This window comes from Vicugna pacos, chromosome 6 (genome assembly GCF_048564905.1).
Source record: "Vicugna pacos chromosome 6, VicPac4, whole genome shotgun sequence".
Taxonomy (NCBI): Eukaryota; Metazoa; Chordata; class Mammalia; order Artiodactyla; family Camelidae; genus Vicugna; species Vicugna pacos.
In genome coordinates, this window is record NC_132992.1 from 92,688,880 (window position 1) to 92,709,233 (window position 20,354).

At 49.9% G+C, this 20,354-nt stretch overlaps 1 protein-coding gene across 10 annotated transcripts in view; it reads left to right on the forward strand.

Moving 5' to 3' along the window:
* Positions 1-20,354, forward strand: part of PPP2R5C (protein phosphatase 2 regulatory subunit B'gamma) — a 121,610-nt gene that overhangs the window by 40,579 nt on the left and 60,677 nt on the right. Inside the window, exon 1 of one of the 10 annotated variants that reach the window (XM_072963724.1) lies at positions 7,809-7,955. The exons of 8 other annotated variants lie outside the window; for them this stretch is intronic. Coding sequence is in view for 1 of the 2 variants with exons in the window: in XM_072963722.1 (XP_072819823.1) it covers positions 7,994-8,015 (22 nt within the window). In the remaining variant the exon portion in view is untranslated. Of the gene's footprint in view, positions 1-7,808; positions 8,016-20,354 lie in introns of those variants that run through there. One more of the 10 variants, XM_072963722.1, reaches the window with a different exon arrangement.

The following is a 20,354-nucleotide window of genomic DNA, read 5'->3' on the forward strand; positions in this document are numbered from 1 at the left end:
TCAGCTGCTCAGTGGTCCTTGGTTTGATAGTCATCTTCTATTAAACAGTCTAGAGTTTGCAGCTAATATAGTGAATTCCCACATCCTAAAATGTTCAAGTGCAAAAAGGGCGTATTGTTGAAACTTAGTCTAAACTTTCCCCTGTGGAAGGAGAACGAGTCACCTGGAACTTGATGGCTGTAAATTTAGCTCGATGACTTCAAGCCTTTGCTTCCAGTGTCGTCCAGGACAACTGCCTGCGATGGCGGAAATGTCCTCTGTCCTGTCCGCTGCGGTGGCCCCTGCTCACATATGACTGTTGGGCACTTAAAATGTGGTCAGTGCAACTGAGAAACCAAATTTTAAATCTTACTTCATTTTAGTTATTTTAAGTTTAAACAGACACATGTGTCTAGTGGCTGCTGTACTGGACAGCACCGTTCTAGACCAGGATTGACAGACTTTTTCAGAAGAGTCTGGAGAGTAGATGTTCCTGACTGTGAAAGCAGCCATCAACAGTAAGTAGATAAATAGGAATGACCATGTTCCAGTAAAGCTTTATTTCCAAAAACAGGTGGCAGGCCAGACTTGGCTCATGGGACATAATTTGCCAAACCCTATTCTAGACTATTCCTTGAGTTTTTTAATTGCCTGTTAAGTAGAGTAAAATATATGTCACTTCCTGAGCCAGGTTTAAGGCTATAAGAATAGCCAATCCAGAACGATGTTAATGGCCGGAGAGGACTAGCGCGATCTCCATCCTTTTCCAGCTGGCTTTTATTCTGGCCTTGAGAAAGTTGACTGCTCTAATCTTGCAGTCATTAGTAAACACACTCGGCTGATGAGTCTGTCTTTGGAAGACTGTGGAGCAGCTGCAGCCTGGTGGGGATCTGGAGAGCAAATTCTCCTTTTCCTGGGCCCCTCCTGGACCAGGGCCCCTGTATGGGTTTCTTCAGCTTTCCTGTGGTAGGAGGTCTGATGATAGAGAACTTGTTTCTCATGAGTATTCCTGAGTCACCAAGTCAATGAAAGTCTTTACCTTTCCAATAAAAATGTAGGGACCAGCCTGCAGGAGGCCGTGGGGAAGGCAGACCCTAAGGGCTCCTCTCCCACTGCCCATCCAATGCTTGGCCAGTGCCACCGGGCATGCCTTTGTGCACGCGCACGTGGGCCACCAGGCGTGGGACACTCCTGCCTGATGCACATCTGTAGATGCTGTGGGGACGGCGTCTGTCCTCATCCCCCAGAATTAGGAAGGAAAAATATTTCAGTGACGACCAGAAATAAAAGTGCCCTCAAAAGATCAAACCGGGGACTCCTCTCCAATAGGGTGTCTTCAGCGCAAGTCAGGGATTTTACTTCGCTAAAACGCCTGTGTGCTGTGCACCTGTCCCTCTGCGAAGTGACTTTTTAGAAATACAGCTTTAAAGCCTACGTGGAGGGATCCTCTGTGTGAAGTTGTCCCTCATGTCCCCACGGTGAGGAATGTAGCCAGGGTAGAACGCTCTGGGGACACAGCACACCTTTGTTAATGCATCTTTCCTGAGCTGATCAGGACTCCTGCCCGGCAGCAGAAGCTAAACTCCTAGAATTTTTTCATTAAAAGATGTTAATTGTGTAGAAGAATAAGACAAAAATAAAGAGGTGAGGATAGTAGCCAAGAAGAGGGGGTGTGTTTTTAACCCCGGGGACAGGACGGAGTCCTGGCAGCCGGAGCAGTTGGGGTGCCTCACACCGGGTTCTGGCAATCCTTTTGCAGTGGGTCCTGCAGCGCGTGTGACGAGCCCTCGGGAGCCCAGCCTGACGTGTCTGTCCCCCCAGCACTCCTGCCTGGGGGGTGAGCAGGCTGCGTCCATGTCTCCTGCCCCGCGCCAGATACGTGTCCCTAGGCTGCAGCTGGTGGCCATCCCAGACGGAAGGAGGGGCCACATCAGGCTGTGAGGGCCGGGCCGATCCCCCGCCTCTTTTCTCGCACTGAATGCGCCCTGCACCGTGACCTGGTCATTCCCAGTCAGTTCTGGAAGAGGAGGGGGCCTCCTGGCCTGGCCCCGGGAACGAATGAAATGGGTCTGAGGCCCTGTGCTGTCACCTGGACCCAGTGCTGGGAGGTGGCTTCCACGTCCCGTGAACCTTCTGACCCGCCCCGTTTTCTGTAGCCTGTGTGTTTGAGTGTCTGGAGTTCAGTTCATCTCGGGGTTCCGTGAGTTTGCTAAACTCCATGACGTGCTCTCGGTGTGGAGACAGTTGATCATCTCCTTCCCCGCTGCCCCAGTTCACTTACCAGGTCTGCCAGGTGTTAGCTGTTGGCTAATTTTCTTGGCTCCTCCCCGAATCGTAAGCTTACTGAGGAAGGTCATGGTCAGCTGGGTTCTCATGACATCATCCCTAGAGTGTGAGCGCGTGTCGCCGGTGGTGGGTTGAAAGTAAAGTAACTTCCCTGAATGACCACTGAGGTGGTAGTTATTTGGTGTATTCCTGGCTAATCACTCGATCGGTCAGTCGTCCTGGTCAAGCTCACAAACACAGGTCACCGGTTGGAAACATGGACACAGGTAACCACTCTTCTCTGGGTCTGGCTTCAGACTAAGTCTCCTCTTCCTGTCAGATGGAAGTAGTACCACCAAGGAAAGAAGAACTCAGAAAAAAAGAAATGGGGCAAAATAGTTTCTCTCACTAATGTGCTTAAGGAAGAGAATTCTCATTAATCTCAAGAAGACATTATGGCTCAAGTCCACAAGGACAAACTACTACAGCAAGTAAAACCTGGCTTTGTTTTAGGCCCTTGAATTATTCATAAATCAAAAGCCGTTCTGGTTATTAAAAAAAAAGAATAAAGAGATGTAGCAAATATAGCAAGTGAATCTGTATCAGATCTTTGTTCTTTTTTTTTTCAACTTTTTTTTGAGTCATAGTCATTTTACAATGTTGTGTCAAATTCCAGGGTAGAGCACAATTTTTCAGTTGTACATGAACATATATAAATTCATTGTCGCATTCTTTTTCGCTGTGAGCTACCACAAGATCTTGTATATATTTCTGTGCTATACGGTATAATCTTGTTTATCTATTCTACATATGCCTGTCAGTATCTACAAGTTTTGAAATCCCATTCTGTCCCTTCCCACCCTTCTCCCCCTTGGCAACCACAAGTTTGTATTCCATGTCTATGAGTCTGTTTCTGTTTTGTATTTATGTTCTTTTTTTTTTTAGATTCCACATATGAGTGATCTCATATGGCATTTTTCTTTCTGGCTTCCTTCACTTAGAATGACATTCTCCAGGAACATCCACGTTGCTTCAAATGGCGTTATGTTGTCGCTTTTTATGGCTAAATAGTATTCCATTGTATAAATATACCACATCTTCTTTATCCAGTCATCTGTTGATGGACATTTAGGCTGTTTCCGTGTCTTGGCTATTGTAACTAGTGCTGCTATGAACATTGGGGTGCAGGTGTCTTTTTGAAGCAGATCTTTGTTCTGAAACAAAATCAAACCTGCAGAAGACATTCTTGTGGCCTCTGGAAAGTTGAATACAGAACGATGTGGAATTACTCTAGTTTTACAGGGAACTGTCCTCATTCTTGGGGACTGCAGATGGAAGCATTTGGGGGTGAAGTATCATGATGTCTGCAACTTGAAATAACAAAGAGGAAAACCATTGTAAAGCAGATGTGCTAATACCGGCGTAGTCACTGAACCCAGGGACACAAGTGTACAGGTACGAAAGCTGAATCCAGGGATTTAGCTTCTAACGTAGGTTTAAACTTTTTCGTAATGTTTGAGAGAAGCATCTTTAAAATGTTCCGCTTTAGAAAAAAATGTGCAAAGGAAATGTGATTACTTAGAAATTGTTTCCTAAATAGAGAGTAGTGGTCTTTTATGTTCAAGTTTGGGCTTTTCCTTTGTTTTTCCTTTTATTCCACTGTTGACAAGTTAGTGGCCATTGGTGAAATAACCTGGCGGGGGCTTGGTCGTCATGAGTGCGGGGAGGTGGAAACCCTGCAGCCCAGTGCCTGGTCGGTGGCCCCCTGCCAGCCAGCATGGTCCCCCTTGCGGCTAACTCAGTGGCCGCACAGACAGCTGCACCATCTTACCAAATGGGATTTTGGGGGTATACACCTTTTTTATGTTTATTGCCGTTTTTATTGGTCTTTTAAAGTGTAACAGCCTTTAAGACACTCTGAGGTGGAAGCAAGGTTCTCTCTGACCTTGAGAGACAGGATGCTTAGTGGTTAAAGGCGGGGTCTGAAGCCACAGGGCCAGGGTCTGATCCCGCCCCCACCCCCACCCCGCGCAGGCTGGCTGCGCCTCCTCGGGCAAGGTTGCTCGCTTCTGAGCCTGGAAACAGGAATGGGGTGGCAGTAAAAGGACGTACCCCTCTGGACTTCATGTGGGTTGACCGAGTGAATACATATAAAACGCTTAGAATGGTGCCCAGAATGTCGTAAGACGCTGGCAGCATTAGCGGTCGCCGTGGTTATCGGCCCCTTTCTAGGTCACTGTGGTAATTCTGAGCCAGCGTCTTCACCACAGCTTGTTTTATTTTTCCGACGACGCTGTGCTCCCCATGTTTGTTCCTCTTGCAGTTCACCTGTCTCTGTCTCCCTGTCTGCTCTCCCTCCCCCGTTTACCAAGCCTCGCAGTTTGCTTGTCATTTCACCACCTGAAAGAAACCGGCATCGTCGACGACCCGGAGCGCGCGGGGTCCCGCGGGTGCACTGTGCACAAACTCAGCGAGTCACACCGTCCAGGCGCCGTCTCCGGGCCGCTCGTTCAGCGTGCTTACTGAGTCCCGCTCAGCCCTGCCGTTCTCGTGGACCTGGCTGTTCAGCACAATAAGAAATCAGCACTTTTATACATCCTCACCCCCTCTTTAACTCTTTACATAACATTCATAAGGAATTCTATTTTTAGAAGTTAGAGATTTCATCTGTGATGAGTCCCAGATGGGGCGACCTCACTTGTCATTTCCCCTGAGTTGTTTTTAAGTGCAGGTGCTGCTTGGTGAGGCTTCAGCCTTTTGACTTCCAAACGTTTACTGTCTTACGGTCAAGTCTCATGACCTCAAACTCCTCTGAATTCCTTTCTTGTGTTGGGGTTTTTAATTGAAAGAGTATTTGAGCTATAACTTTGTTGTAAGTTTTAATATTGTATTTTTAGTAGCATTTGGGCGGTCACTGTTCGATTCGGATTTTCCCGTCCCCTCTTTGTCATCGACGTGTGTGAGCTGCTCACGCTGCTCCTGGATTTTTGTCTGCTGGGTATGTTTTCATGAGCAGTGTGTTCTAGTTGCAGTGTTTTGACTTACGAAGCTATGAGAATAGTGATGTCTCGCTCTAGGGAACAAACCCAGTTTTTCCTAAATTCCCGGTCCTTTGTTCGTGGTAGGCTTCAGGCAGGAACGGGTGGGGAGGATGTGTGTGTGTGTGTGTGTTGGCGTTTGTAGACCATTTCGCTACACAGACAACTAGAAATTGTTTTCTTCCCCTCCGGGTAGTAAGCCAAGCTTATCAAGGCTGACACATGATAGCCACGTTTCTAGAACTCGGAGCTGTGGGGGAGTCCTCGGCCTTTGCACAGGGCAGCCTTCACAGGTGTGGTCGTGGGCCCCGGAGTCCCTGAGATGCTTTCAAGGGGCCTGCAAGGCCAGAACTGTCTCCTTAAGAATACAGGGCCACCTCTGCCTCCTCGTCTGTGTGGCCCTTTGCCCAGCGGTGCAGAGGCAGCGGCGGAGCAGACAGGGTGTCAGCTGGAAGCCACCATGTGCTCCACCACGTCACGCCATCTGATCTAAGAGCGTCCCTGATGGTGCATGAGATGCTTGGTTTTCCTGAGTCTCAGTCCTTGCAGACACTGCCTTCAGCCTCCTGTGGATGGCCTGCAGGGCGCACGTAAAGCCCCTGGCCAAGCGCTGTGTACGGGGCCTCCCAGGAGCGCCGTGCGGTTGTGTGGGTCGCACGCCAAACCAGCCACTGTTTTTAGGAACATCGTTTTTACTTGAAAGACCAAAAGGCAGACAGATTGAATTATTAAGACCTGAATATCTGTCAGGCGTTTTCTCGAAAAGGAACGAGGGAAGCCTGTTGATTCGGGGGGAACAGCAGTGACACTGCTGGCCATGGTAAAATTCAAATTGCAGGCGAAAATGTGGGTTTTGGAAAACGTGCACCTGCCGGCATGAGCTTGACAGCTCCTGGTGCTGACACCGCCTGGTGAGGTAACAGACCGGGCGTCCTGGTGAGTCCGCCGGCAGGTCACAGCCAGGGTGCTGCAGACGCGCGTGGCAGGAGGACATTCAAGGTGCAGGGTGCACCACGGGGTGTGCTGTCACCAGAACACCCACCAGGCTGACTTCAGGTTGCACGTTGCCGCCAGTCTTTTAAGAAATTACCACTTACTGGATGTTAGCATGGAGTCAAAGAAGATTGTCCACAATTTTTTGAAAGTCATTGAAACACCCTCCTTCTTCAACTAAACAAGTCAGGTGAGGTTGGACTTCTCTTCATATATTTCAACCAAAATAGCACAGCAAACAGACTGAAGGCAGAAGCAGAAATGCAGGTCTGCCTGGCCTCTGTTAAGTCAGACCTTAAAGAGGTAGGCCAAAATGGAAGCCAACGTATTTCTTCTTGCTAACGTTTTAAATGAAGTTATTCTCGTGATGATACTCAAGTTACCATGACATGAGCCCACTCCTGTTTGCTTCGGTGGATTCGCAAGCAAACGTTTTCCGCATTCTCTTACCTGGTCGGTATCAGTAGGTAGAACCCACGTGATCCAAGCTCTCTAGGGTCCTCCAGATGTTTTCAGAGGACGCGGTTCTGACCCCAAAAATAATTGAAAACCCTTGGCCTAGGAAATCTCTCTCACATGAGCTGGATACTTTTTACCAAGCATCTATGTTTTTTTCTCTTCTTCCATCCAAAAACAAAAAAAAGCCACTTTTAAATTTTTCTAATAAAGCTAAAATTCTCCATAGCTTATCCCCCAACTCAGTCTTCTACCTTTTCTGGCATCTCCAAGTGAATTGTTTTGAGTTTGCTGTATGTCATTCCACTCCTGTTTGTGTGTGCACCCACATGTGTTTATGTAAAACCAAATATCAGCTTACAAAAACCATTTCAGTCTCATCTTGTTATTTAGTATATGGTCTTCCTCATTGGCTTATTTGAGAAATTCCTCTATTTAAAAAAGGAGGAGAGCCTTAAAGTGAAATGTAAGCTAAACTTGGAGCCCCTAAAATAATTTTTAACACTGCACATCATGTTTAAATGTTAAAAATAGAAAGGGAAGTTTAAGACGCATATTCAGTGCAGTGTTCTTTGGCAGGAAACGGGCCTGCCAGCCAGGTAATAGCCTTAACGATGGCATCCATGGTAACCAAAACACACCGCCCGGGTAAATATTTGTACCAGTCAGGAGTGTGCAGAGCCCGGGCAGAGCAGCCCAAGAGCTAGTGGGGCTCGGGCGCCCGCCATGGTGCATGCATCCCTGCACACGTCCGGTACACCGTGCGCCGCTGCCCCTCATTTCTTCCAGAGTTTGTCAAGGTCGTGAGGCCTTAAGAGAGGTCGTTTAGGAAGACCAGTTTGCTCGGGGCGGTTTGGTCCTCCCCGGCTGCCGCGTGGCCGATACCCAGAGGGGGATGGAGACTCCTCGTTTGTCATTAGTGCCCGGAACCTTTTTCATCTCAGAGCTCCGCACAGGTGCTCATTAACCACCTCCTCCCCACCAGGCAGCGAACACGTATTATTAGCCCCATTTTTACAGCTGTGGAAGCCGAAGCCGAGAGGTTCCCCGGCTGGCTGGACGTCAGAGGACAAGCCTTTGGGTTTTCTGACTCACAGCCCTGGGCTCACACCTCCCTGGACGCGCACAGGCCGCGTGGGCCCTTTATCACCGGGACCTGTCTACGCAGAACTTTCTGCTCACAGGTGTTCACAGTGGCGCAGAGCGCAGTGCAGCTGAAACCAGGTTAGTTGATCTCATGGTGGCATCTAGAAAAACAGGAGATGCAGATTCTGGGTCATGAAGGTAAGGCTGTCCCATGGGACTTTGTGGGTGTGGGTGAGAGGAACTCAGCGGAGCCTTCCCCCAGCAGGGCCCGGACGCGGCCTCCAGGGCTGCTTTCCACTTGATTTCCAGGCCCCGCACATCCTGAGGGGCTCACGCTGAAGCTGCATTTTCAGCATAGTTGACAGGAGTATTTCAGCGCTAAACATAAACTTACCGCTGGTAAAGATTCCTCGTGAGTAATTCTTAGAATTTAGAACAAAATGAGCTATATTGTTGTGTTGGTAATACTAGAACACGGAGCTCTCAGGCGGTGAGGCAGATTTTGTCTGAAAACTGGCTGTTTTCATGCAAGTGTTTGTCCGAGAGGGAGCAGTAGCGAAGACCGCTGCCCCGTGGTGATGTGCATAGTTGAGGGGATGTTTACTTTGCAGTTTTTAAAAGCCTGAATCCACGTTCCTGATTTTCACAAAGCTCTATGATGTTTCCCTCCCTGTCCCTGCTCAGAGCGCCCTGCCCGCGTGCGCCTGGCCTCAGCGCCGGTGGGGGGCAGCCCTGCATCCTCTGTTGTGCCAGATGAGGTTGAAATCAAGGCAAAAATTCTTAGTTAATTGAGTTCATTTCAAAAAGAAGGAAAACTTTATGGAATACACCCAATAGAAAGGAGAACAAAATTTATTCTTGACCTTCTGCCTTGCGGCCACCTAGAGCTTTGTTTCCTTCCTTTGACAAATATCTAGAAGTCACCGCCTTGGTGACTGGCCCTGTGCCGGGTGCTGAAGGGACATGTCAGCTCGTCCTCAGAAGGCACCAAGGAGGAGGGCGTGCCTCACGGGAGAAGTCAGACTGGAAAAGCTCCCACTGATACCGGGACACCAGCAGGGACCGGGGGTGGTCCCTTCACATGCTGGGGAGCGTGCTGTGGGTGGGGTGTGGCGGTGTGCTGAGAGAAATGCTGGGAAAGTGTTTATATCGAGTCAGTAGCATCTCTGTGTGGACTGATGAGTGGAGGTTGTCAGAGAGCCCTCAGGGGAGAGGCAGGGCGCGCCTGTCTGGTCACCGCTCAGGGAGCGAGGGCCAGGGGCTTCCATCCTGGTTTCCTAGTGAGCCTCGAAGACCAGCGGGAAGCTGAAAGTGACACGTTCTGATGGGAGGGGCAGGCAGGGTTTTTACCGTGTGTGCATGTGTGTGTGCGCATGTGTTTGAACTGTGAGAACATATTACCTATTCCAAGAAGTGACAGAAAGGCATAGCATTAGAAGTGGCGGGTACATACAATGACAGCTTCGTAGTCAGAAGAGGGGCGCTGCTGCCTTTCTGCATCTTTGAAGTGGCTGCTCTTACTCTGCACAGCTAGAACACAGTCCTGAGAGCACCGTCATGAGCCTGGACCTGAGACATGATCAGAAATTCACTTTGCCAGTCCCTGTCCAGCGTGCGCCCTGCAGCCCTCACCCAGTCGGGGTGACTACATCCTCACTCGCCAGGGCAGTGGGCAGTGTGCAGGAGGCTGGCAGCTCAGTCGCCCCCACCTCCCGGCCAGGACCTCGTTCACTCACACCGTTGGGTTCTGGTTGAACTGACCTTCGTTGTCGTCTTTCCTTTAGTTGAAGGAACCAGTTTTGCTGTATTTTGAGCACTGTCACTGTGCGGTCAGCCCTCTTCCTTTCTGCTGTGGGAATGGTAAGGCTGTCAGAACCAGACCTGCTGAAAACCAGACGTTCAGTGTCATCCTCAGCAGAGAGAGGGTTTTCAGAAATTTCTGGGGCAGGAAGGGGGTTTAACAAGGAGGTTGGGGAGGGTGAGGCCCAGTGACTCTGGTTTTCCTGGTGACACACGAGGGGAGGGGAGGCCCTGCAGAAGGCTAGAGGCCGCAGCGAGCTGGGAGCTGAGTGGGCTGAGAGGGAGCCGCAGGGCTGCCGAGTGTGGGGCGGCCTGCAGGGCAAAGTCGGGGTGGCATCGTGATCCATTAGCATGGGCAGCTTTGCAAACATCTCCCAGACTGTGGGCCGTCTTTCTGCTTTCCAGCCGGTGTCCCTTGCAGCGCGGGAGTTCTTACTTCGGATGAAGTCCAGTGTATCTGACCTGTCTCTTATTGCTTGTGCGTTTTGGCGCCCTGTCTCAGAGATCATTGCTTAACCCACAGGCCTGTTCCCGTTTTCTTCTAAGAGTTCTACCATCTTAGCTCTTAAATTTGGTCTTTGAGCCGCTCTGAGTTCAGTTTTGTCCCTGGTGTGAGGCAGAGGTGCACCTTCGCCCCTTGGCACGTGGATGCCCAGTTTTCCCAGCGGCGTTTATTGAAAAGACTGTTCTTTCCCCGTTGAATGGACTTGGCATGCTTGCTGCAAATCAGTGGACCGTAAGCGTGAGGGTTTATTTCTGGGCTCTCTGTTCTGTTCCGTTGGTCTGTGTGTCTGTACCGCCATCGTGATTGCTGTATCTGTGCCAGAAGCTCTCCAGTCAGGAAGTGGGAGTCCTCCAGCCCCGCCCTTCCTTTTCCGAGTTGTTTTGTATTCCGGTCCCTTCATTTCCATGCAAAGTTTGGGACCAGTTTGTCAGGCTCAGTGTAGCCCTGTCGGGCTAGAATTGGTTAGGTCTGGGCGGTGCGCTCCACACTGCCTGGCAGCGCCTGTGACAGGGAGAACCCGCCGTGCTGGGAGTCTGGGGCCGCGGCCTGGTGTAGTCTAGAGAGAACCCCCAAAATGTTCAAGTTCCTGAGGCCTCGGATTTTGTCACAGAAAGCTGTTTGAATTTTGTATTCTTTTTCATAATAATCACGGTTCAAGGTGTACAATGTTTCACATGACTCAGTTGCTTTGTAAAACTGATATTCCGGGAAGTGTGTTGTATTTATTCTGTGACCCCCCAGCCCCAGCCCTGCTCAGAGTGGTTGCCCCAGTTTAAAAGGCCGAGTTGGGGGAAGCATGCCTGTTTCAGCTCTGGTGTCTGTAAAGGTTGTTTCTTGGACCATCTGCCGTGTAACCTCCCCAGATCCGAGGCTGGCGCTTGCCCACCTCAGTGTAGCGGAGTTACCTGGTTGTCAGTACGCAGTGTCTCTTGCAAAGCTGCCGTCCTTTTCTGTTGGTTCTTGGGATAGGTGTAGACCTTGTCAGTCCTGGCCATCCGGAAGAGTCCTACAGGGTGAAACCCCTTTCTTCCCTAAGTTACCTTTGTTTGGAAGGTCAAGTTCTTAGCCAGGAGCATACGGCTCAGTATTTCTAGGTTCAGAGGTGTTGACGCTGACCGCCCGGGGTCATTTTCAAATGCCTGTGCTGCTCTGTGGCAAGGCTTTTACCTGTCCTGGCAAAAATAAAGCTGATGTGGTGTGAATTTTTCATAAAGCTAAATTTATTTGATTTGTAGGACTATCCTTATTCTCAGATTGTCCTTTCTGGTATTAAAATATCTTTTATGATTTTTTTTAATGTTCTTATTTGTCACTTAAGTAAGCCAACCTTAATCTTTAAGATTCCTTGTGAAATTTTACAGGTCTGTCAAATCCTGACTCCAGAACATTATTTTAAGCCGCAAATCCCAGATTTATACCTTGTTTACATTTGGAATTACCACATAGTATTTCAGACAATTTATGTAACTTAAAAGCCCGTTTTTTATTTGTTTTATATGAAATGTCCAGAACAGGCAAATCCATAGAGACTGAAAGCAGATTAGTGGTTGCGGAGGGCTGGGGGGAGGGGAGGGGGAGTGACTACTTAAAGGGCGCCGGTGTTCTTCTAGGGCATTCTCTAGGGCGGTGAAAAGGTTTTGAAACTAGAGAGAGGGGTTGGGTGCACAACACTGAATGCACTAAATGCCACCCAACTATATACTTTAGAATGGTTAATTGTATGTTATGTGCATTTCCCCTCTGTTTTTGTAAAAGTCCATTTTATTCAATGGTATAATTATATATAAGGCCAGAAGAGGGGGTGTCTTATCAGGTTACATGAATCCAAGTGAGCACAGGATATATGCTTACACCCAGGTATAGATTATTAATTTGCATCTCTAAGCATAATCATTAGAAGCTAATTAGGTAGACAAACTGTCTGCTCTGGGAGAGCAGAAAAGTTTGTTTTAACCCTCCCTTGAAACTCAAAGATACTCTGTATTCTCACCTCACAAACAGTATACATTCACCAGCTTTTCCAGCCTTTCACATTGGAAGGTTCAAGTTTGAAGTCACCTTCAGGAGAAATCTGAGTAAGATTCCTCTTCCTGCTGTGTCCCGTGCCTCTGTTGCTAGTGTTCACCGGGATGCCGGCCACCCGCTGCAGGCCGTCCCTGGACTTCTGTCCTGTAAGCCTTGGAAGGGGGCGTGAGATTGTCCTCCCCTCCCCCCGAAAAAGAAAGGAGGGGAAAGGAAAAGACTCCACGTAATTTTTAAGGAAGAACTCTTACGGATTCTGAGTACAGCCTTGGGTCTTGTGAGACGTTCTGTCCTGCTGCTTCGAGAAGGAAGCCCACAGGAGGGAGAGACCTGGTTAGGGCCCCGCCTGGACTTGGGGTTCTGGGTGCCCCTCACTCTCAGCACTGTTCAGCTTCCAAAGTCTCCTGAGGTAACTGAGCTCAGCTCACCTTCACGTATGTCCTGATTGTGCTTGTGTTTTAACAGAACGTCAGGCTCTCGTATCCGCGAAGGGGTGTTTTCAAGAAGGCGGTTTTCCACGTAACTTTGAGTCTGAACGTGTTGAGTTTTGTCAGCGTTTGGATGGTTTTCTATGTGTCTGCCCTGATCACAGAGGGAAGGTCTCAGCACACAGGGGAGGATGAGACCCAGCACCATGATCGTGGGGCAGGTCCCGCCAGCCCCCACCGTCACCCTGCAGTGGCACCTTCTGAATCCAGTTCCTCGCAGGCTAGCCGCCCAGACCCGCTTGTTGTCTGCTTGCTGCTGTCAGGGTTGTTTTCTGCTTTGCAGCATTGGAATTGTACTCGAAACGGAACACTGATTCAGTGTCCCTAGTGACAAAAAAGAAAAGTTTCTGAAGTCGTTTCTGTTTTGTCCTCTGCTGCCTCAGCTCAGCATCCTTGCCTCTTTGAGCTAGAACTGAAATGAGGGCATGCTCGGTGGTGTCTGAACCTCAGGGCCTGTGAGTGTCATTCTGTAAAAAGAATATTACTTTTGTAAAGAAAACATCTGCTTTGTTCAGGCCTGCCATCAGGGCAGAGGTCTTAGCTAGATGGCTTTGTGACTCAAAGGAAAACTGAAGTGTAAGCCCTAAAAATGCCGCCGCTGCCGCCTCGTCCTCCCAGTGGGCTGCAGTCCCCAGGACAGGGGGTTTCTGCACCCATCAGCTCAGGTTCTGTTACCAGGTCGTATTTTACATCCCTGCGGGTAACCATGCACGTCAGTGACAACTGCAGTTATCACAGGTGGAATTGCATGGGGTTGATGCGCTGCTGTCTCAAAACCAGACCAGGGTTTCGCCTAAACTGATGAGGGAAGGTCTGCCTTGGAACGGTTCTCAGCTGTGGCGTTGGAGGTTCTGACCTGGTGCGCTGCTGCTTTGAGAGTTGGCCCAGATCAGCGGGAGCAGCAGGGATAACCAGACAGGAAGTGGGGCCCTGCCTCGGCCGAACATCCGTCCAGTGCGATGGGTTGTGTCTAGTGAAGGAGCTCAGTTCAGGTTTATCACGGCTGTGCTTGATTTCTATCCAGTTAGATCAGATTATAGCTCTTGTACCTGAATCTTGAGTGGAACGGCGTAAATGGATGAAGCAGGGTACCCCAGATCCACACAAGGGCCTGCGTTCAGCGCGTCTGTGGTCCCAGAGTGATGGGAAGAGAGCTGCACACCTCGGGGGGTCTGCGGGGGGACGGTGGAGACAGACAGAGTGAGCCCGGGGGCGTCTGCCAGCCGGCTGGGTTTGAGGCAGCATGGGATGGGGGACTCGGCAGAGTGAAGGGCAGGAAGGTGAGGAAACGCAGGAGTGCGGGTAGGGGTTGGGCAGACAGCTGCGGTGGGGCCTTCTGGAAATGCGCTCACCCAGCACAGGTGCCCAGGCACTTCTGTGTCCCCCCATCGTCCCGGCCGAAGGTGACAGTCCCCGTGGGAACCGCCTCAGGGAGCGCACCGTGTCCGCTTCAGTGTGTTTTGTTGGTTTTACCACAAATGAAGTATGACCCCTCCTGTTGGTATTTATGCTAGTTTAATGTATAAGACATGCTTGCATTTTATATAGACATTATATTGTTGATATTTTTGCTGTTTCCAAAAAAGAACTGGATATGGCCTAAAATACTAGAACACATACAGCGGTCTGTTAAAGAAAAAAAAAGCATTAGAAGCCAGTTTTGAGGGCCAGTTCCACCTCTGAATGGAGCTATTCAGCACAAGCTCAGAAAAAACTGTGCTGCTAGTGGGTCAGTGGGCGTGGCAGCTTCCTCAGCATCCTTCTGCCTGTGATTCCCAGACCATTGCAGCAGGTGCAGCGGAAGGTGCTTGCCTTCCTGCTTGTTCTGTGAAGCCGGACGTGCCCCCCTATCGTAGCACATTCCTAAGTAGAAGAATTCATCGTTATTTCCACTGGTTAAAGTTGAGTTAATTTGTCCAAAGACGTTCCTATTTTAGCAGCAACATTATGATATAGATTTGAAGGCAAAACCTAGAAGAACTAACTGATAGCCCAGGATCCGTGGGGAGGTTCTAACACTGGGTTCCTAAACAGTGATTTATTTATAGACCACAGCCTGGCCACAGGTCAGTGGAGACCGAGAGGAATTGTTTATTCTCTCAGTGAGAGAAGTAGACTGTCGGGTCGAGATTGAATGATCTTGCTTCTCGCTGCACGTTGTTGGGTGTAAGAGCCCACATGGAGGGCGTGAGCTCGGCCACACAGGAGCTCCTGCTGTGTTCTTTATACCGTGTGCAGCCCAGGATCCCTCCAGGTGCAGTCGGCACCCACCACGGGTGGCACGAGAGATGATTTTAAGTGATTCAGAGCTGATCATCCTTTAATAATTATGTATCGATGAACATTAAAATATATAATTAGCCTGTCAAATCCACGATGCCTTGGGTTGTCATTGCCTAGGACAGGGCTTCGTAAAAAATGTGTCCAAGTGGATGACAGCACGACCGCACAGATGCAGCAGCGTCCGGAGGTGCTGGTGAGTTTCTGAGGCCCCGCAACCTGGGATGGGCCCACTGAGTCCAGGAGCCCACCGAGAAGGCCCTTCTCTCAGGTTCCAGCTCCAGGTGGAGACGGGGTTTGGGCCACGACCACAGCTGTCTGCTCACTCCCGTCCACGCTCCGGCCCCGCAGGCCCGTCCTGTCCAGCCTCTCCGGCGCTGCCGCTTTGTGCCTCATCCGCCAGGCAATTCCTCTGCGTGTCTCTGAGCTTCTGCTCGGGGGTGGAGCTTGAGCAAGTTACTCACCCCGCCAAGTAACTGGTTCCTCACTTGCAAATTGGGGTAATGGTATGTTGGCCTCACAGAGCAGTTGTGGGGCCCAGGGAGGTGAGGGTGAGAGCACCTGGCCCAGGGTCTGAGACATGCTACCATCAGTCATGTCAGCAGTGGCGATGGGGTCATCAGACTTGCCCGGTTCTTCCCTTGCTTCCAAATTCCAATTCCAACTAGTGAAAACTGATGGTTGGTACTTCAGTTTTCAGGAGAAAAGCTTTGACTTGGCAGAAGGTCGCCCAGGGATCAAATTGTTTACTTCTGGCCCAGGCTGCCCAGAGTGGGGTCCGGGTGTGAGAGAGGCCAGCTCACGTCTGCCCCTCTGGCCGACGGTGGGCCTGTACTGGGGTCCCCACTAGCCCGAGACGGCTCCCGGCCCTGCTGGCGGCCCAGCCCTGCTTGGCCGCCGTGGTCTGGCCAGAGCAGATGTTTTAAGGAGATGGGGTTACTGGAGGTTGGCGAGGAGATTCTTACCCTCTCTAAGTTTGGCACAAGTTGTTGTAGGATCGCAGAGTTTCCTGGAGTGCCTGATCTAATAAGTCTGTGGCCTGGTGGAAGCTACCAGCATAGGTGACCGTTGTTAATTTTACAGTCATTCCCGGCTCTGATCATCTGGCCTGAGACCCCTTCCATGTATTCACTTGCTTTCTGTTTGCAAGGACGCAGTGTCCTGGGTAGAGGGCCTGGGTTCGAGTTCTGTCTCTCACCGCCGATCGTCAGGGCAAGTAACTCGTCCGGAAGAGATCTCGTGGGATTGTCAGGGGCCAGGCAGCATAGTGTCTGTGAATAACTGTCAGAAACATCAAAACACTAAAAGTGTTTGTGTTTCAGATTTTCTCTCTAATGTGGTCGGGAGTGCTTTGGTTTTGATTTCCATCTTCACTGAACCCAGTTTTGTTCCTCTGTTCCTCCGATTGACCACATGTGGCCCAGCGAGGACAGTGGTATCCCTTTCTGCAAAGGGGTGCTTGTTGGCATGGCCCTGGAAGCCTGTTGGGACGGGAAAGCCTCATCTCCGTGCTCCGGCCTGAGGTTGTGTGTGATGACAGCAACATGGAGGCCAGTTTCAGAAGGAAGTGGTCTCTGTGGTCTGGACCAAAAATAGTCATCTCAGAAAAAGCAGAGGAAGAAAGATGGTGACATTAACTGATCCCTTAATTAGGCATCTGAGTGTGGCTGTTGACATCCCACAGGCTGCCAGTAATTGATCTGAGTAAGTGTTTCCCTCTCAAGCTCAGGAGGCTGTTCCAGAGAAACTCTCTTCCCAGACTCGGGTCCTGCAGGTGAAACTTCAGAGCCTTTGCCCGTGACGAGGTCACAGAACACACACTCGGTGCCCAAGCGCTGTCAAGTTGCTCGGCAGCATTTGTACAAGGGATTTATGCATTAAGATACCAATTTGGTCTTATCGGGACTCTGGTTGGAGATTAGAGCAGTGAATCTTTCCCATATGCTGGGACAATCAAATAAACCCTCCACTTGACCACCTCTGCCTTTTCCTTTCCCAAGATGACTCTGCCAGAAAGCTGTGAGAAAAAGTGCTCAGATCTTGGAGATTCACTTTCTTAAACACAGCTCACTTGTAAGCACAAGATTTAAAAAAAAAAAAAAAACTCAGAGAAAGGTTAGACGGTCTGGCAGGAGCTTCTATTTTGCCTCTCTTTCTTGCCAGATTCCTGGAGAAGCATTTTACTCTCAGGAGTGTATTCAGAGCACATTCACGGTAACAGGAAAATGCAGCCTCTGTCTTCAGGGCTCGGGTCTCCGATTGCAGCCTGACTGGGTGGCCCCAGAACTGTTCCTTGGACGATGCGAGGAGCACAGCTCCTTAGCCAGGGCATCTAAGGAAGACTGGCAGGTGCTGTGACAGAGATGTTTCCTGGCCACGAGTGGGCTGCGGGGTGCGGGGGTGCCTGAGGTGTGGGCATGGGCTGAGAGCTTGTGGGTGAATTACACTAAGGAACTGAAACGCTCTGTCCCCTTGGTGACTTCCAGCTTGGGGCACATTTTACACTCAGCTAAGTATTCAAGAGAAGGAAAAGTTGATGATTTGGATAGTTGGTCGGTGGTAATGTTACTAGGTCAGACTTGGAGTTAAGGCAAAAATCCCACATTTGACAATTTGTTTAAAGGATTCCTTAATTACACCCCTGCCCACCGCAACCTAGGTATTAAATAATGGGTACCTTGGCCCACACCAAAGTTATTTATATTAGGCACCACTGACTTTTTAATTTACATATTTTTGAGGAGCTTTTAAGGTCTTAGAAATAATATTCTGTTAAGGTTTTGTTACGATTTACAGGCTGGGGGACAGATCATCCTTATCGTGACCAAGGACAGCAAGGCCACGCTTCACCCTGAGAGGAGAAGGCGGCATGTGGGGAGCCAGCCTGGGAGGTTTGGAAGGGCTCCTGGCCAACTGGACGGTCCAGCGTGGACTGGAACTGTCCCCTCACAGGCAGGCTGCTTGTTCCCACAGGCCATCGAGAGGCTCTGAAGCCACAGTGTCCAGGCTCAGATGGCATCCCTGTCACTTCTGAGCTGTCGCCTTAACCTCTGTGCGTCTGCCTCCTCATTTGTATAGCAGGATTCGTGGGCTTAGAAGAGTTACAATAATACCTAACGTATAGGAAGCACTCAAGAATGGTCAGCATTCCTTAAAAGAATTAAAAATGAAGATAGTATGGAAAATTAGCAAGATAAAGTACAGTAGGAAATTAGATTTTCAAAGTTGTTTAAGGAAATTCTTCAGTCCCCAAGGGAAAATAAATAAGATAAGACTTTAGGCAAAAAAGCATCTGAAACGCTGTATGCAGTGGAGGCCAGCAAGTGGACGGGGTTTCAGCTGAGCTGCGGACGGAGCGCTGAGGCTGGGCGGCCTGGGACCTGCGGCCGCGGGGACAGGGTGGCCCCAGGCGCAGCCTTCCCTCCTGGGCTTCCCACCGGCCAGTTTGGGACCAGAATTATGGCTTCTAGGATCACACATACGTTTACAGCTAGTTTTATTGTTCCTGTAAGTGAGTCATCCTGTTATTCTGAAAAGTTATATTTCAAGGATTATATCTCAAGGGTCTGAAGGTAGTTCTTTCCAAAATGCTATGTAAATTAAACAAATTTACTTAAATATACTATTTCATGTTAAACATCTGGCTGCGGTGTTGCATACATTTTTGTAGACTAGCAAAATTTAAGGATTATTTCTGTAATTTTTAAAGTTACATTCACCCTTATATGGGTACTACTGTATGTAACAAATTGAACAAATTTGATTCTTCTGATTTCCGCTTTAAATCCTAAAATGTGATGGGTAATACATAAAAGGATATTTTTAAAGAGAGTAAAGATACGTTAGGCAGATACAAAAAACAAGGGTCATGGCAGTAGTGGTTCAGTGAGACAGAGCTGCTTCATCACACCGAAGCACCGTCGTGGGTGACCTACCATGGACGTGTGCGCTTCTCCTGGACGATCCGGTGTCCAGGGCTAGAGGGACAAGACAGAGCTGAGAAGGCTGGTGAGACGGGGGGCCCGGCAGGGGAGCCACCCCCGGCCGGGTGATGACCACAGGTTATCTCTGCGAACCAGAGAGGCTTGGACAACAAGTGCTCAGGAAGCCCTCACGTCTCACATGTAAGGGTGCATGGGGGACACCTGCGGAGTTTCCAACAAGATGAAATAGTCGAAGCCTTATTCTCTCCTCAAAATGCAGTAAGAACAAGGATAAGTATGAAGGTAGAAGCCAGGCCTCCCCAGGAGGCCCTCAGGGCAGAGGGGGCGGTGCTGCTGGCCTGGACCGGGTGGCATGTCCCTGGCTGGCGTGGCCTAGCTGGATCTTGCCACCACTGCCTCCTCCTTAGCATGGCCAGACCTCCCCACCCACCTATCCCATCACTAGGGTTTCTTCTTTCCTAACATCACTTTGTGGGATTTGGGGTTTGGGGCTGTATTTGCTTGTCTCCCCGACTTCCAGCCTCCTGGAAGCTCCATCCTCACTGAATGGCAGGCGGTACTAGTAAGGCCTAGCTGCAGGGCTTCCCTGAGCGTGTCCCATCTGTTACCTGTCCCTCCTGACGCCGTCACTGTCCCTGGTGACGTCCTCGGTGACTGCTGGGGCCAAAGCACGCGCTGGGCCCAGGGAGGCAGCCAGCGGGTAGGAGGAGGGGCCGGCCAGGCTGGCCGGGATGCCCCCAGGGAGCCAGTGAACGAGACACATGACCACTTGCGGGGTGACGCGTGACGTGGTTGTTAAATGAGGATGAGAGGGAATCATCAAAACACTTACGAAGAAAGAAAAGGACCAAAATAAAGAATCCTGAATTCTGTAAACATAGAAGCAGAAACAGATTAATTGGGCAACTGGGGCAGGGAGGGGGATGGAACCCGAGAACAGGGTTTGGAAGGGCCCCCAGCAGAGGAAGGAGCAGGGAAAGGGGAGAGACACCTCTGGCCAGCCTGGTGGGAAGGAGAGGGGCGAGGTCTTTACAGGTCAAGGAAAAGGAATGCGAGCATCTGGACAGACCTGAAGATGGCATTTGGTAAAACTCAGCTTCCATTCCTGATTGTGCTTTGTTGACTTTTAACTTTTTGAAATAATTCTGAATTTATAGAAAGTTGAAGAGTGATACAAAGAATTTTCTTATATCACATTTCACCCACAGGTCAACGTTTTGCCACATTGGCTCCGCCATTTCTCTCACGTGTATGTGTTTATCTGGTGAGCATGGGGGTCTCGCCAGCTCCTCCCCGCCTCCCGGGCCCTGGGTCCAGTGTTGCCTCGCTCCCCCGAGGAGGCGACCCCTGGTGCAGGGCTCATCTCTTTGGGTTTCGGTGGTCCGTCCTTGCTGGTCCTGTAAATCCTCGCTATTTTGTAAAGCTCATTCATAAAACAGGTTTTTAAAAAATGTTTTCTCGAGCTTTTTTGCTGCCACAGTGAGAGGTTTGCTATTAC